At 45.0% G+C, this 18,432-nt stretch overlaps 1 protein-coding gene across 2 annotated transcripts in view; it reads right to left on the reverse strand.

Moving 5' to 3' along the window:
* STON2 (stonin 2) overlaps positions 1–18,432 on the reverse strand; it is an 85,260-nt gene that overhangs the window by 42,162 nt on the left and 24,666 nt on the right. For both annotated transcript variants that reach the window (XM_068397925.1, XM_068397926.1), the window contains exon 4: positions 17,789–17,986. In XM_068397925.1, the coding sequence (XP_068254026.1) occupies positions 17,789–17,986 (198 nt within the window). The remainder of the gene's footprint in view (positions 1–17,788; positions 17,987–18,432) is intronic.

The raw sequence follows: 18,432 nt of genomic DNA on the forward strand, positions 1-18,432 counted from the left end.
GAAAGCTTGAAGCCTACCATCAGCAACGACTGACCTGTGCATACAGAAATGTATGTGCGCAGCCTTGCTGAAACCTTCTCAGCTAAGCATAGTAGACTGTCTGGTTTCAAATACAGCCTTTAAAGCAGTGCAGCTCGGTGGCGTTACCAAGAAAAGTATATTCTACTGACTGAGACAAAGAAGCAAGGTGAAGACTGTGGAGTCCAGTTACAGCATTTGCTGAAGAGACGCACTAGCATTCAAAGGAGAACAACGTACATGCAACTGCATCAACAGAGTGAAATGCCTCTGTGTCTCTCCTTCCTTGGAGACGGAGGACTCAAAAGGTTTGCAGGCAATCCTGCAGGTCTCCCAGGATACACCATAGTTCATGCTAATAATATGTTTCTGGAGGCAACCAAGCCTGAACAAACAAATCAATCTGGGGGAGGAGGAGTGATGGGTTCATGAAAGCAAAGCCTCCAGTAAAGCCCCCCTACTTCTTTTGTGTAAGCTCTCCCACCCAGATCCCAATTCTGGCTGGCTGGCGAAGGGGCTGCTGCAGAGGAGGCACAGCGAAGCACCCTGGGCCAACCTCGTGTCCCACTTTCAGAGCCAGCTCACCGTGCTGGAGACGGCTCTCTGCTGCCCTGGAGCGCAGCGGAGCAGCGAAGCTGGCGTGCTGGCTGGCGCATCGAATATGCTGACACCCTCCACTTGTCTGCTCTGCCGCATGGACCATGTGCCTCTCCGTACCCTGCGCGCTGGCGTGGGCTCCCTTTCCATCCCCATCCCTCCCGAAGGCTCATGCCTACCACACAGCATACAAATGCAAGATTAGGTGGAGGCAGAACATACAAGGCACAAACATGTAGAAATCCTTCTGCTTTTTGCACCGAATGAACAATTCCATTGGGCGTCTCAGGAGGAGGACCAGGCTATACATTTTGATGAACAGAATCAAGAACATTCTTGGTGCTTGTGCAAGAACATGAATTTATTTCACTTCATTCAAAACTGACACTCTTCTTACCACATGAATTTATTTCACTTCATTTAAAACTGACACTCTTCTTACCACACATTTCTTGTAAGAACGTGTATATCTCAGCACCACACTCACCATTATGCAACCGCATAAAAAATTTTTTGGAAAAAGAGGATTCATTCCAAATTGGGGACATACTTAAAAAAAGCCTATGGAAAATGGCCTAAAGTTTGGCATCTGCCTGTGCTAGGAACCTATTCTTTGTGTAGAGAGAGAGTTGTACAGATAGTTGTAGATTATTTTAACTACTGTCAGACGTCTGCAGTTAATGACAGTACGGCATAGACCCCATCTTTTCCAAAGACTCACAGATCTATCAGATCAGTCTGAATCCAGACTCAGAGCTACCCTGCTCCCTTTGGCCCTGTCAGTGTTGCTGTGGAGAGCCATCCTTTTCATGTCACCAGAAAACCTAGACTTCTAAAGGTCCATTTTAACATAACCTGAAACCTGGGAAAGTGGCAAGTCTAAGCTTACACATTATCTACATTTCAGATAATAATCAAAACCGCTACTTGCTGAAACATCTACTTCAACATGCCTGTTTTACCTTATGAGTTACCCTTTGTTAGTAACCACTGATCTCCTCTTGTCCTACATTTTACTTCTCACTTTTAGTATGAAGCATTGAAGACACCCAAGTGTTAACTTATCTGTGTTTATGCTGCTCATACATTAAATTATTCCATTGCTTCCAAATCCACCTTAGGATGTTTCAGGAAAGAGTGCACTTTGTAATTACCGTGTTTGTGAAAACGATCAACAAACTCTGGGGCTGGAGCCAAAAGGTGCCTATTACAGGCACCTACCGTCTCAAATGCTATCCACACCGAGATTTCAACCAGCGAGGAGATCCCTGCAGGCAGCTGCACCCACAGAGGTCACAATCTCACAGTCCATGCTCAGCAAGTTTATGCCTCTTCCAAGTGCCAGTGTGCATGTTCGTGTCTGCATATGCAAAGACAGCTAAAAGCAAAATGCAAACAGCAGCTAGCGGTACCAGACTGCCAGGTGTGGCAGATTGCTGGCTGCCCTGTGCCAGAGACAGAGATTGTTTGCTCTGCCTCCAACAGCTGATTCCTACCTGCTCCAGCCCCCTGGTCCTTGCTCCAGTCCTGCCAAGGGTGTGGGAGGTTCTCCTGCAAGCAGCAGTTCCCACAACCTTAACAGGAGGCAGACCAGAATGCCACCAGCTCCTGCTCTTTTTGTCTTTCTTGGCCTTGTTTCTCCACTTTCTGCAGTGGAAACAGACCCTGGCCCCAGCTCTCTGCATGCTCCCACCCTCCACTATGAGGGGCCAAGCATGGGATGCTGTGGAGACAGGTCCTGTATCCTCAGGCATGGCAAAGCAGAAGGCAGTGAGGAGGGGAAGAGAAGCAGAGGAAGAGTGAAGAGAGTCTCCTGACCACATCCACATCTCCCTGGCATGTCAGGCCTCTCATCTGTGTGCAGCCCCTCTCGGCCACCTCTGCCCAGACTGCCCATCTCCAGCTCCTCTCCCCGTGTTCCTCACCTGACCAGAGTGCACAGTATGCGGTAATACAGTTGTGCCACTACACTAATTAAGTGCTGAAGATGCGTTTCTTTCCTTCACTCGCAAATGTTAGTTTAGTTACGCACGCACTAATCAGCATGTAAACCTGACAGAAAGGGATCCTGCCCTAATCTTTTGATTTTCAAAGCAGGTTTAGCTTCATCCCTGGTCTAATGTTTAAGCCACCAAAGTGAGGGGTATTTTTATTTCTTACAGAGATTACTTATTTTGTCAGTCTTGCCATTTAATTCTCCCCTACAACAAGAACTCTTATTGAAGATAAAAGCTCAATAAAGCCAACACAGGACTAGTCAACCTGGAAAGCTGCGTTTCAATGGGCCCTACGTTTCCCAGAAATATCTTTGGTGGTAATGTTACATACTGGAGCTAAAGCAAACGACATATATGCAAATATAAAGAGCAAGGAAGTGGGGCTGTGGTGATAATTAAACATTAATGTATCTAGACATTGTGCCAAAGCTAATGAATACTTTGCCACTGCTCTTTAACAAGAATGATAATGCAGAGCATAGTGGTAAGGGCACAAGAGGCAGGCTAGATAACCAAAAGGAGGGGGTGGAAATGGAAATTAACATTAATGAGGTAAGAAAACATTTTCGAGAGGTTACTGCGCTCAGATCAGGTCTGATAAGCTCCATTCCTAAACTCTGAAAGAGCTGACAGGTAAGTACAGCTTTCACCACAAGGATTTTAAAAGCATTGTTTCAGATGGGGATGGTACCATACAACTGGAGAATAGCAAATAGAGTAACTATATTTATAAGGGCTAAAACTGACTTCGGAAAATACAAGCTGAAAGTCTGGCCGCAATAGTATGCAAGACTTTGGAAAGAAAAAGTGAAAAGCAGAAGATAAAAAAGGGGGTGGAAGCTAGCTCTAAAAGAGGTAGTTTGTCCCAGCCAAACCTAACAGATTTCCTTGACAACTGATTTTCAAAAAAAAAAATAAATCTGTCTGTATTAGAAAAAGTGTTTAATGTGGTGCCACCTGGGAAGGAGTTAAAATGGAGACTGATACTAGTATTAAGACAGAAATAAAAACCAAGCTAAAAGTAAGATAGCCATGGAGTTTTAAGAGAAATATTAGGTTAGAGCAGCTACAAGTAGAATTTTGTTATTAAGACGTGATTAAGACTATGTTTATCCATATTTTAAAATAATAATCATGGCACAGAAATGAACATGCTAATGGTATTTGCTGAATGCACACAATTAGGAGGAACTGGGTATATAAAGGAAGCTCTGAACATCATACTGAAAGGAGTGGTTCCTCTTGAGGACTGAGGTAACAGAAATGAGGTGAAATGTAAAGAACAATATAAAGTTCACAATCAGGCATTTAAGGACAGATACATTTGTTATAATGAAGGAACTCATCAATTATGTATGACAGAAAGTGATCTAGGATATAGACAGTCAATCTGAATACAGTGAAAGGGTACTTGCCTAATGCACTAGTACAAAAGGAAGTAAGATCCTGGGATGTATCAAGGAGGGAATACCAGAAGACTGGGAAACACTAATGTCTTGATATCAAGCTATGGTGAGACCTCAGTCTGTGCACAGTTTTGGTTGCCGCATCCAAGAAAGATTAATTCAAATAGGAACATGAGCTGAGAAGGGCTTGCTAGGATGAGAAGAATGGAGCACCAGAATAAGAAAGACCTTGTCTCATTCAGTTTAGCAAATGAAAACAGAGAGGGATATAATTACACTGTATAAATATATTAAAGGGCTTACACCAGAGAGGGCAAAAAACTATTTGAAAGATAATATTGGCACAGGAACACGTTGATAGGAAATGGTCATGAATACATTTACACCAGTGTCCTGGGAAATAGCTTCCATTCCTATGATCTTAAGTGAATCGTATTTAAAGCTCTCTGAAATGTCTACACATGAAAATACACCAGCTTCAATAAATTGGTGACTAAAGTCTGCACTTAAATGGCATATTTCTAGAAAGCCTGTAATGTGCATGAGGACACAGAGCTTCAGGACGTATGTTGAAAGGATCTCTACTCTCCCGGGCACTAAACTAAATGGTTAGATTTGGAGAGGGGCACACAGAGCTGCAGCTATTTGAAAATTTTGCTGCACCATAACAGGAATAGCTGGGACCTGGCTATTTTGGAATCACTTTTAGGTGCCAAATCCAGATCTGGACTCCTTCACGATAGGTGCTGAGCACTTGAAAGAGTTTTTATAAAAATCAGTCCTAAGTGATTAGTTCAAATCAGTTTTCATGAGATTTAATGCAATATCATTAGGAAGTTTACGACAAGCAAATTGGACTGGCATCCACAAAATCCAGGATCACTCTTGGTAACCAAGATCAGAATGAAGAAAGTAGCATGAAGTCTCCTCTTCCTCTCATGTAAGGAGCACAGTCATAATGCAAATATCAGTTTATATCTGTTCTAAGATTAGGCAGAGGATTTTGGTCTCATATGTCAAACATAAGGACAATTAAGACCAAATTGCTTCTGATAACTGATGAACAATCTTATTATGCAAGATTCATGTTATGTCTGTGTTCCAGCATTATTTGGTTTGATCAAGGATAGATCAGCTAGAAAATAGAGATGTTGAAGTAAAGGCATACATCAGCAATCTCCCTACAGTACTCTCATCCAACTCTGCTCATTTCTGTCTTGAAAAAGCAGAAAGTGTTACATCTTTTCCCTAACATTGGGGCCAAATAAAAGAATAAAGGAGGCAGAAGTTCCAATAAGAATGGACATAAAAAATAATCACAAAAAGTTTCTAAGCACACACAAAAAGAATATATTGCCACCATAGAAGTTAGAGGTTTTGCTTAAATGATTCCTACGTTGTTCTTGTTTTTAACAAACCTGCTTTCTATTTTATCCCACGCTGTTCTTTGAGAAGGCGACTCTATAACTGATCCCCTAAAGGCGTTCATCAGCACTTTGCCAGTTCCTGTGCTGCACAGTCCAGTGATCCCCTGAGCCTTTCTTAGGTTTCAGATAATATCACAGTAAGGGAGAAACAAGCAAATCCGTGCATTTGGGCATCACGAAATTTGTCATTCTTACTTGCTGTCTGCTCCTGCCAGCCTTTTCACCTGCTGTTTTACACTGCCACTTCTATTCAGCCCCTTCGTATTCAGACGGGAAATTCCACACAGAACTGGAATCTCTAATTAAGGGCACATGAAATGATTTACAGCTCCTGTTAATTAGTACTACTGCTGAAACCTTGCTTACTTCTCTGCCATGTAGAATTAACGGTGGAAAATGAGAGTTCTCAGGTGGGTAATTTCTTCACGCAGTGAACCCCACCGCTGTCCAAGAGCTGCAGAACTGGGTTCCCTGGGATGCAGCCAGCTCCGCAGGGGACCAGCCACATCACTGTGCAGCACGAAGCTGGGATAGTGCTGCACCACTGCTGTATCGCTGTAGTGCCACTTCGCCTCCTGTCAGTGGTACAGCAGCACGCTGCCAGGAACTGGATGCAAAAGGCGAGATAACGCTGCTGAAAATTGCCACTGAAGTTTTCCACTTCTGAAGAGCTGGATGTGGGAAGATGCATCTTGATGCTTTCCCTCCCCCAGAGGCTTTAAGTTCAGAAACTATTTAGCATCCTGCACAATTGCTCCAAACAAACCTAGCCTTTCCTCTTTCAACACAGCAATCACAGATAGTCGCTGCACTTAAGTATTCCATCTCCAACTAAGCTTCAAACTGAAATGTCCTGCCCAGCTGCAAAAGCTCTTACTGAACTCCTCTGGCTTATCACATCGGCATGTGGCTTTCTGCACTGCATAAGAGAGCAACTGAAGCCAATGTAAACACCATGGCTGAGGAATCACAGCCTTACAAACACAAATAGAGGGCTTCGTACCACCTAGTCTGCCTCACTGGCATAAGATAAACTACAAAGCATCTACCCACATCTATTCTCTTGGGATATTGCCTACATAAAGGGAGATCAGCAGGTCAGTCCCGTGACTGGGGCTGGAATTCTCTCCACTTCCCTTTCAGCTGATCTGACCATATAAAACCATCAGTGAATAGGTGTGGAAAGAACCCCATGAAGGCTCAGCACTTAGCCCTCCTATAACAAAGTATAACCCTGCTACAAATCCACAGTTACTGTAGCCTGCACTTCAGAATAGCCACCAGGAGAAAACTCAGCACCTGAACTAAGAGATGCTCCTTTAGCTGTTTGCAGCACAGGGCCAATGACATGGATGAGATCAGAACTGATTCTATGCTGGCATGCAGGCCAGAAAACACTCCATTAAACAGCAAATTTACTGTATTTTTAAATATTTTTTTTTAATAAAAATGTTTTTAATTACAGAATCACAGAATCAACCAGGTTGGAAGAGACCTCAGGGATCATCGAGTCCAACCATTGCCCTGACACCACCCTGTCAACTAGACCATGGCACTAAGTGCCATGTCCAGTCTTTTCTTAAACACATCCAGAGATAGTGACTCCACCACCTCCCTGGGCAGCCCATTACAATGTCTAATAACCCTTTCTGAAAAGAAATTCTTCCTAACGTCCAACCTGAACCTCCCCTGGCGAAGCTTGAGGCTGTGTCCTCTTGTCCTATCGCTAGTTGCCTGGGAGAAGAGGCCGACATTAAAACATTTCTAAGCAATAATGAAAATCAGACCCATGTTACCACTTTCTCCTCTCACACTTTGCCTCTTCCCTGTCTTAGACCTGGTGTTCTCAGAATGTGGAGGAGCAAGGGAGGCCCAATTAATTCACAGGATTAAGCAGGATAAGACTCAGCCTAGTAGGAATTAGTAGGAGCAGATCCTTGTGAGCGTCCTTCTAACTCCTTTCTCACTATGAGAGCAATGTTATATCCCCTCCTCCTGCACCCTGAAATTCCTCATCATTCCTGAAAAAAAAGCAAATCTGACAGTCCTACAGCAGATCAACCACTCTTCTTTGGGAGGCGGGGTAATAGAGAAGATAACTAATCAGTGTTACTTTCTGGGGCATGGATGAGGCAGATATTGAACCTTTTGAGGTTAGGAGACTACATTTAGCCCCAGCTGAGGACACAAGAGCTGGCAGAGCTGAGCTCAGTGACATCTCAGTTCTGCTTTAAGTATTATCACTAGGACAGTCCTTTTTAAAAATGAAATTTTGAAGGGTTGGAGATGGCTGAACAGGGGCAAACTTTGCTACAGTTGATGTTAATCAGAAAAATAGTATGAAGATATTTGCTCAGGATATGCTGTATCTCAAACTGAAGTTATGGGTTTGGTGCAGAAATGACTGGGTGAGGTTCTCTGGCCTGAGACATGCAGGAGGCCGGATTAGATGACGATAATGATATCTAGTCCTCCCTTCTGACCTTAAAGTCTATGAATCAGCTGACTGCAGACCAAGCTCATTTTGTAATTCTCTCTACTGAACAGATAGAAATAAACTTTTGTTTATTGTTGTACCTGTTCCTTCCCCCTTCTAAAATCTCCCCCTTCCTTCTGACAGATTTTCTGTGCCTTTCCTTCCTGCCATAATCACAGAATCACAGAATGTTAGGGATTGGAAGGGACCTCGAAAGATCATCTAGTCCAATCCCCCTGACGGAGCAGGATTGCCTAGACCATATCACACAGGAACGCGTCCAGCCGGGTTTTGAATGTCTCCAGAGGAGACTCCACAACCTCTCTGGGCAGCCTGTTCCAGTGTTCGGTCACCCTCACCGTAAAGAAGTTTTTCCTCATATTTATGCAGAACCTCCTGTGTTCCAGCTTGCACCCATTGCCCCTTGTCCTGTCAAGGGATGTCACTGAGAAGAGCCTGGCTCCATCCTCATGACACTTGCCCTTTACATATTTATAAACATTAATGAGGTCACCCCTCAGTCTCCTCTTCTCTAAGCTAAAGAGACCCAGCTCCCTCAGCCTCTCCTCATAAGGGAGATGTTCCACTCCCTTAATCATCTTCGTGGCTCTGCGCTGGAGTCTCTCTAGCAGTTCCCGGAGGGACTGAGATAACAGCTCTGGTCCTCTGCTTATACCTGCCCATCTTCAGCTGCTTCAGAGAGCAAGAGTGCCACACTACACAGCAAAGATTATTTCTACTTCACCTAGATCCAGCCTGCGCAACTGAGCTGCAGGTTCCCCCGCTGCAAAACAGGGGATGAGGATTCAACACTGCTGCAGAGGTCACTGGGATACTGTGGATTCCTTTAAACAGCCATGAAGTGTTGAAAAGGAGCTGATTTCCAGTACACAGGTCTGATTTGGGATCAAAACTTTTCTACTGCTATAAATTATCTAGATCTAGCTTCCAAGTTCTGCCCTACCAATGCATTACTCTTAAAGAAGCTAGAAATGCCTTGAGAAAAATATGGGACGACAACTAGGATATAAAACTCCTGAATTGCTAGCTGGTGGCTGGTATCGGATGTGAGGAAGCAAAAAAACCCTGCCTCTGGTGCTGAATTTAGTCCTTACAGGTTGGAGTTGTACAAGAACACATTTTAGGTGCTATTTGCTCATCATATTCTGGAGTCCCCTTCTCCTTGAAGCAAGGGTTCGATGTTCCTCTCTGCAGTCTCTCCAGCTGGCTTTGGCAGGCTCTCACATACAAATTTTTTCATGTGTCTGGGACTGGGACACCAGAACAAGCTGGTTAATAGTTACACAGTGTAACTGAAGTGTGGTTCTGGGTGGAAGGTGGTAACCAGCAGCATATGCTATTTTCCCCCTTACTCTGGTAATTAACATGGAATATCTTCAGAGCTTGTAGCCTGTTTCTGGCATTCAGTGCAACCACATTGCACAGCTATATAATCTGTTCAAAGTTGCTTGTTTGAAATCTACAGAACACCATTCTTGCAATCATCGTATCAGGACTCAGGATCTAGCTGGCTACAGTTACAGAAAAATATTTGTAAGAGAACTACTGCAGAAAAGCATCCAGAAAAGGTTTGAAAAGTTAGTACTTGCCCTCCATTACCTTCAAGAAATAGCTGGAGCTGAGCTTGCCAGAATTGTCATCTCAAGTTTTAAAATAGAAGCAGCAGAACCCCCTTAAACCATGCAGTCTACTTTGAAAATAACAACATTCTCAAAATTAATTCCTTGTGCTATTTATTAACTTTCTGCATTTTGAGCAGTTAGGGGTCATACATGCAACCTTCTATCTCGAAACATGCAGATGTTCTCAGAAAACAATAACACAGCGATTGCCTCAGTATCCCAATAGTCCCAGAGCTTCAGGAGAATGACAAACAGAACAACTGGTCAGCAAATTGAACCGTCAACATCAAACATGGCTTAGCTGCAGCTCTCCTAAGATACAAATCACAACAACAACAGAACTAGCAACAACACACCTAAAATAGCTATCAGGGAACTTATGTCTACAAGGCTAATCAGCTTTTTATTTGTATATATACACACACAGAGAGAGCATTATTATATAATATAGAGAGATTTTATTATATATTCTATTAAATTTATAATAGAATATATAGCTTATGATCTATGCAAATATATATCTTATCTATTTTATTATATACGTATTGATCATATATAATTATTTTTATTTTGCATACAAGTCAATATTTAAATTTAATTCATATAAATAAAAATTATTTTAGAGATGAATGGTGAAATGCAGAAATTCAAACCAAGATGTGAGGTATTGGTGCACAACCTCAGAACAGATCCCAGTGCTTCCAGACGTACAACCACAGCTACAAGAAGGCATTGCCCTTGCTCCTCTGACATGTAGATATTTGGCCTTTTTTGAAAGCTGAGACAGGCATCTGCTTCAGGATAAATAAATACTTGTATCAGTAACAGAGATGTCCTGTGTTACTTATCTTGCAGAGTACAGCACAAATGCCAAAAGTTCCCACTTCTTTCCACGCTCATTGATCCAAGCTGAGCAACACGGCGATGCGTGGTAGGAAGCTCTGAGGCAGCAGGTCACTTCAGCAGCACACACACTGTGAAACCCCAGCTGTTGTAAAGTGCTTGTTATAACATATAAACATGCCCACATTAAACGGGCAGTCTGCTATCACTTGACCCAAATTCACTGGCTAGCTGCTGCAGTCTAAAATAGCCCCCCGTGCTGACAAAGATGAAGATAATACAAAAGGCTTCTTGGTGCCAGAGTTCAGACTAGCACAGGCAATAAAGTGCAGCATCTTTGTGGTGGGTTGGCCCTGGCTGGACACAGGTGCCCACCAAAGTTACTCTATCAGTCCCTCCTCAGCTGGACAGGGGAAAGAAAATTCAACAAAAGGCTTGTGGGTCGACAGGGAGAGATCACTCATCAGTTACTGACTGGGCAAAAGAGACTCGACTTGGGGAAATTATTACGATTCAAATCAGAGTAGGGTAATAAAAAATAAAAACTAAATCTTAAAACACCTTCCCCCCACCCCTCCATTCTGTCTGGGCTCAACTTCACTCCCCATTTCTCTACCTCCTCCCCCCCGAGCGGCTCAGGGGGACAGGGAATGGGGGTTGTGGTCAGTTCATCACATGTTGTTTCTGCTGCTCCTTCCCCCTCAGGGGGAGGACTTCTCATGCTCTTCCCATGCTCCAGGATGGGGTCCCTCCCACAGGAGACTGTCCTCCATGAACTTCTCCAACATGGGTCCTTCCCACGGGCTGCAGTTCTTCATGAACTGCTCCAGCGTGGGTCCCTTCCACAGAGTGCAGTCCTTCAGGAACAGACTGCTTCAGCGTGGATCCCCCACGGGGTCACAAGTCCTGTCAGCAAACCTGCTCCAGCGTGGGCTCCTCTCTCCACAGGGCCACAGGTCCTGCCAGGAGCCTGCTCCAGCATACGTTTCCCATGGGGTCACAGCCTCCTTTGGACATCCACCTGCTCCAGCGTGGGGTCCTCCACAGGCTGCAGGCAGATATTTGCTCCACCATTAACCTCCATGGGCTGCAGGGGGACAGCCTGCCTCACCAAGGTCTTCACCACAGGCTGCAGGGGAATCTGCTCCAGCACCTGGAGCACCTCCTCCTCCTCCCTCTCCTTCTTCTCTGGCCTTGGTGTCTGCAGGGTTGTTTCTCTCACATATTCTCACTCCTCTCTTTGGCTGTAGTTGCAGGTTTTTTTTCCCCTTCTTAAATACATTATCACAGCAGTGCTACCACCGTCGCTGATGGGCTTGGCTTTGGCCAGTGGTGGGTCTGTCTCAGAGCTGGCTGGCACTGGCCCTGTTGGACATAGGGGAAGCTTCTAGCAGCTTCTCATAGAAGCCACCCCTGTAGCCCCCCCTGTTTGCCATGCAAACCCAATACAATCTTCTAGCTGCACTTTGACTGAAAAGCAAATCTTTTTCAGTTCTGCTCGTGTAATATTAACTTTCACCTCTGTGAACTCTGCTGCCTTTACAGGATGTCACTGAGCTTATCCTGACTACGTCAGTCAGTTTACCCATAGCGAGGGTAAAATCAGGTTGGGATCATTCAGGTCTCTACCATCTTTCTCAGATATCTTCCTAGGTCACATCTTACATAAACACCTGCGCTAGATAAAGCTGAAGCCCATGGAATTGTTTTACACTCAAATCTTCTGTCAGTTGTGAGAAAGTTGATTCCTGGCCAATTTCACCTGCTTGGAGCCTACCAGCCCTGGACACCAAGCTGTGCATTCTCACTGCTGAGACTCGGCTCTGTGTGTGCCTGCAGTCAGACCTACCTCAGGCTTTCATCTGCTCCCACACAAAACCCCGTGCCCTGAACTTTGACAGGGAGTTGATGCTTAAGCATTTTGCATGCAGGATAAATTCAAGACAAGTGGTGAAATTACAGAAAAGAGTATCCTGGATTCTCTTCTATGCTGTTCAGGCAATAAAAATTCACCATGGCTAAAACAGTTATTTTAATGCCTGACCACTGAGTAGAATTTTTCCTGCTTTTCCCACCAATAGGTTTTTCTCACTTGAAACAGTATTAAACCCAAGCTACTCTTACAGACCTGATTTTTTACCATCACTAAGTAGATAAAAAATAGATTTCTTATTTTCCTTGGGTTTTTAGCAGTGAAATGAATCTAATTTTTTTTCCCCTCCATCAAGTTTGACCTTGGTGTCAACATACTGGCTAACAGTCAACGTGACTTCACTATCACATAGAGCATGAGGATTCCTCTCTTTTCCTTCATGGAAAAGATAAATGTTATTTCATTGCCCTGATGGAGCCTTCAAACTCCAGTACAGACTGAGGCAGCCAGTCTTTTGAGAAGAGAAATGCAAATCAAATGCTTGATTCAAGTCAGGTTTGAGTAACTGAATTTCTGGAGAGGCGCAGAAAGGAAGGAAAGAAGAAAGTGATCATGCATTTTTGTCCACTTATGCACTGTGAGGGTGGGATGAAGGTGAACAACAGAAAAGCAGACGGAACTGTGCAACAGTTCCATGGCCACCAGGTCCTCAGCTCCCCCACCTCCACAACCCTTGCCTGATGGCAGCAGGCACCTCGAGTGGTGGGCTGTGAGCCATCCCATGAACGGGAACAGAGAGATGCACTTTGTTCATGCTGCCCTTTTGCAAACTCCATACCTGGTGGTAGGAAGACTCAACGTATTTCTTACTTTAAGTCCCACTACCACTAAGGTAGTGTATCTGTGTTTTAGCTAATGACACAGCCTTGCCTATATTACCTACTTTTTTACTTTTAAAAATTTATAGGTGATTGGAATGATTTTTTGTACCTGTTCTGCTAATAAACATCTCAGTTTGTGACTGACTGGGAAAGAAAGCAAGAAGGTTGTATACAAAGCTTTTACTGAAGTATCAGCTTCTCTTTTGGCCATATTTAACAAATAATTCCATATGTAAGCCAGTGATACATAGCAGCACTTTTGCCTTTCATTTCTCTATATGATGCAAAGTTATATATGAAGTGGGCATCCCTCATTTCCCTTGCTCACGTGGAGACAGTCCCAGTGACAACAGCCACCCTTTGGCAACCTATACTAAATCAACAAAACAGCAATATCCAGCACATACTCCAGATGAAAACTCTTACACTTCACCCCAATAGACATGAGCTCATCAGAACAGAACTGATGCCTGTGCTGGCATCCAAACAGCTAGCACATGATGCCAGCTTGCCTATTCTACTTTTCCATCAGTGGTTTCCAAACTCTGAGGTACAGACAAGCAGAGTATTCTAAAATAAAAACAGTCAGACAGACTTGTGGTAACTGTATTATTTGAAGAAAGAAAGGTCTCTACTTATCCAAAGTAAATACTACTTCTCCATAAATCCTTTGTCTTAAGCACCCAGCCAATACCTACCACACTGCTGTATATGAACCTGCCTTGATGTCCAACCCAGTTTCACTGAACCATCAAATAATACTCTTTTCAGGTGATGTATGTATACGTTTCTTACGGAAGGGACATACGACTTCAGTGAGGCTTAGGAAGCCCATTCTTCCAAAACAGAGCTTATTTCACACTTATTGTTACATTCACTACCTGAGGGAAAACACATTAAATACCTCACGTCTGAGCTATCATGACACCAGAGAATCAATTTTCATCACCAAACTGGGTAGCTACTGACCTTCCTCAGCTTGGGGTGAACAGCTTCCAACAAACTTTAGGTGCTTCCTCCTGGAGCTGTGCGTTTTTTTCCTTTTTGTGTCCTGACATGCCAGCTCTTTTCATGCCCTGTGAAAGTCTGCTTTGTCATTCAGAAGTTCTCGTCATCCCAACTCTGCATGACACGGGTGGCACCACTGTGCTTTATTTCTCCTGCTTCAGAGATTATCTAGAGTACAACTGAGGAGCAACGAGCTACCATGCCATGCAGCACATTTTTCTACACTCAGGACACCATCTGAATAGATCCCTACAAGGTCAGATAAAGGATCCTTAAATGATCAAAATCTGTTACAGATAGAACCACCCTCTGTCACCTCCTACACTCTCTCTGCGATACTTTACAGTAACAGTGCAAAGCACAGTGCAAAGAACGCATTCAGCAGCCTGGATCTGTGTCTTGGCACTCACTGAAACAGAGAGGCATGCACCTGTCTCAGCTGAATACACTGGTGAGTTAAGAAAAATTCTGCATGGAAGTTCAGGAAGGGCATCCAGCTTCTCCCACAATATACGGAGAACTAGCTCCTAGATCACTTTAAGCTGATGTGGCATGCAAAACCCAGAAATGCTCCAACATTTCGCTCAGACAAGTCCACCAACAGGTACATAGTTACATTTGGCTCTTACTTTGTGAGCCTGCACACATCAGGGGTGTGTCAAATCCAGGTGTGATTTTTTGAGAATTGGACTAGAACAAAGAATCACAGAATGCTAGGGATTGGAAGGGACCTCGAAAGATCATCTAGTCCAATCCCCCTGACGGAGCAGGATTACCTAGACCATATCACACAGGAACACATCCAGGCGGGTTTTGAATGTCTCCAGAGAAGGAGACTCCACAACCTCTCTGGGCAGCCTGTTCCAGTGTTCAGTTACCCTCACCATAAAGAAGTTTTTCCTCATATTTATGTGGAACCTCCTGTGTTCCAGCTTGCACCCATTGCCCCTTGTCCTGTCAAGGGATGTCACTGAGAAGAGCCTGGCTCCATCCTCATGACACTTGCCCTTTACATATTTAGAAACATTAATGAGGTCACCCCTCAGTCTCCTCTTCTCCAAGCTAAGGAGACCCAGCTCCCTCAGCCTCTCCTCATAAGGGAGATGTTCCACTCCCTTAATCATCTTCGTGGCTCTGCGCTGGACTCTCTCTAGCAGTTCCCTGTCCTTCTTGAACTGAGGGGCCCACAACTGGACACAATATTCCAGATGCGGCCTCACCAGGGCAGAGAAGAAGGGGAGGAGAACCTCTCTTGACCTGCTAACCACACTCCTTCTAATCCACCCCAGGATGCCATTGGCCTTCTTGGCCACAAGGGCACATTGCTGGCTCATGGTCATTCTGCTGTCCACTAGGACCCCCAGGTCCCTTTCCCCTACGCTGCTCTCCAACAGGTCTGTCCCCAACTTGTACTCATACATGGGGTTGTTCTTGCCCAGATGCAGGACTCTACACTTGCCCTTGTTATATTTCATTAAATTTCTCCCCGCCCAACTCTCCAGCCTGTCCAGGTCTCTCTGAATGGCTGCGCAGCCTTCCGGCACGTCAGCCACTCCTCCCAGTTTTGTGTCATCAGCGAACTTGCTGACAGCGCACTCTAATCCCTCATCCAAGTCATTAATGAATATATTGAATAGAACTGGTCCCAGTATCGACCCTTGAGGGACTCCGCTAGACACAGGCCTCCAACTGGACTCTGTCCCATTGACCACCACTCTCTGGCTTCTTTCCTTCAGCCAGTTCACAATCCACCTCACCTCAAAGTGTGGATCATCCAGACCACACTTCCTTAGTTTAGCTGCAAGGATGCTGTGGGAGACAGTGTCAAACGCTTTACTGAAATCAAGATAGATAGACCACATCCACAGCTTTACCATCATCTGTCCACCAGTTTATGTCCTCATAAAAGGCTATCAAGTTGGTTAAGCATGACTTCCCGTTGGTGAAGCCATGTTGACTGCCCCTAATGATCCCCCTATCCTTGATGAGCCTAGAGACAGCACCCAGGACAAGTTGTTCCATTACCTTTCCAGGAATGGAGGTGAGGCTGACCGGTCTATAGTTACCCGGGTCCTCCTTCTTGCCATTTTTGAAGACTGGAGTGACATTCGCTTTCCTCCAGTCCTCAGGCACCTCTCCCGTTGCCCACGACTTAGCAAAGATGATGGAGAGTGGCCTAGCAATGACTTCCGCCAGCTCCCTCAGCACCTGCGGATGCATCCCATCAGGGCCCATGGATTTATGGATGTCCAGATTGCCTAATTGGTCCCTGACCCAGCCCTCATCAACCAAGACAGATTCCTCCTCTATCCTGACCTCTTCTGGGACCGCAGGGGTCCAGGGCTCCTCAGGACAGCCTCCAGCAGCATAGACAGAGGCAAAGAAGGCATTCAGTACCTCCGCCTTCTTTTTATCCTCTGTCTCCAGGACCCCCACCTCATTCATCAGTGGGCCTACATTGCCTCTAGTGTTGGCTTTACCTGCAATGTATTTGAAGAAGCCCTTTCTGTTGTCCTTGACCTCTCTTGCAAGGTTTAATTCCAAGGAGGCCTTAGCTTTCCTAATTGCCTCCCTACATCCTCTGACAACAGACTTATATTCCTCCCAAGTGGCCAGCCCCTCCTTCCATGATCTGTACACTCTCTTCTTCCACTTGAGTTTGCCCATCAGTTCCCTGTTTAACCATGCAGGTTTCCTGGTACCCTTTCTTGACTTCCTACCTGCTGGGATGCTCTGATCTTGAGCTCGGAAGCAGCAGTCCTTGAATGCTAAGCAACTATCTTGAGCCCCCTTACCTTCTAGTACCCTGTCCCATGGGATTTCCCCTAGCAATTGCTTGAAAAGGCCAAAGTTGGCCCTCCTGAAGTTCAGGGTTGCGATTCTGCTAGCTATTCTGTTCCTGCCACATGAGATCCTGAACTCTACCATCTCATGGTCACTACAACCAAGGCTGCCCTCAACCTTCACCTCTTCAACCAGACCCTCCTTGTTAGTGAGGATAAGATCCAGCAGCGCTCCTCTCCTAGTTGGCTCATCCACCATTTGCATCAGAAAGTTATCATCAGTGCACTGGAGGAACCTCCTGGACTGAGGATGGCTGGCTGAGTAGGCCTCCCAGCAAATATCAGGGTAGTTGAAATCCCCCACGACAACCAGGGCCTGTAATTGAGAGACTGCTCTCAGCTGCCTGTAGAAGGCCTCATCACTCTCCTCATCCTGATCCGGTGGCCTGTAATAGACACCCACAACAGTATCACTCCTGCCAGCCTGCCCCTTAATTCGCACCCACAAACTCTCAACTCGCTCCTGATCCGCCCCTGGACAGAACTCAATACATTCTAGCTGCTCACTCACATAAAGAGCAACTCCACCACCTCTCCTTAGTGGCCTGTCTTTCCTGAACAGGACATAGCCATCCATGACCACATTCCAGTCATGCGAGGTGTCCCACCAAGTCTCTGTAATTGCCACTAGATCATAGCCAGGTAGTCAAAGTGTTAGACTACCTAATCCTTGGGTTTGTTCTGCTTTGGATCTGCTCCCTGTAGCTGACTTCTGAGAAGTGAGTTTGAGTAGCATCAGAAAGATTGAGATGGAAGCTTGAAGGCTTTCCTCTTACCAGCTGAATCTGCTGCAGATGTTCCACTGCTGGTCAAGTCCTCAGTATTAATTGACTGCAGATCTGTGTAGGAGGGAGCAATGCTTGGGCTGCTGGTGTCCTCTGAGTTGGTTGTCCAGCTGCTCTCTGAGGCATGGGCTTGCTTCTCAGAAGAATTGGAGGAGGGGGAAGTCCAGCTGGGTGCTTTTGATGGAGAAGCTGGATGCAGAAAACAAACAGGTATCGGTTAGAGACTTACAGGGTAGTCTTCCAGAAGATCACAACTATTCCAAAGACACGCTCTATCAGTGTACTGAGACTCTGTAAATATAAATTCCAACATCCACAGCAACACAGTTACTTCATAACACACAGCAACTTAACTAGTGCCTGGCACTGTTACCCTCCAGCACTACTCAGCTGTCTGCCTTAGATCCCATACTGCTGGCAGCTGTATGTTTTCCTGTCGTTCAAGTATTGCAGAAGCTGTGACTTTTCAGAACAGGAAGATTTCATGTTTCTGTCACTGCTGACAAGATCTGAATATCTGTGTTGTGCAACACAGTGGAGTTTTTATAGTACCACAGATTCTTATAAAGTGGCTTTATTATATTTAATTAAGCATTGCCTACCTGTGACACCCACTCAAATGTAGTCGTCAGTTC

Source organism: Nyctibius grandis, chromosome 4 (genome assembly GCF_013368605.1).
Source record: "Nyctibius grandis isolate bNycGra1 chromosome 4, bNycGra1.pri, whole genome shotgun sequence".
In the NCBI taxonomy this organism is placed as follows: Eukaryota; Metazoa; Chordata; class Aves; order Nyctibiiformes; family Nyctibiidae; genus Nyctibius; species Nyctibius grandis.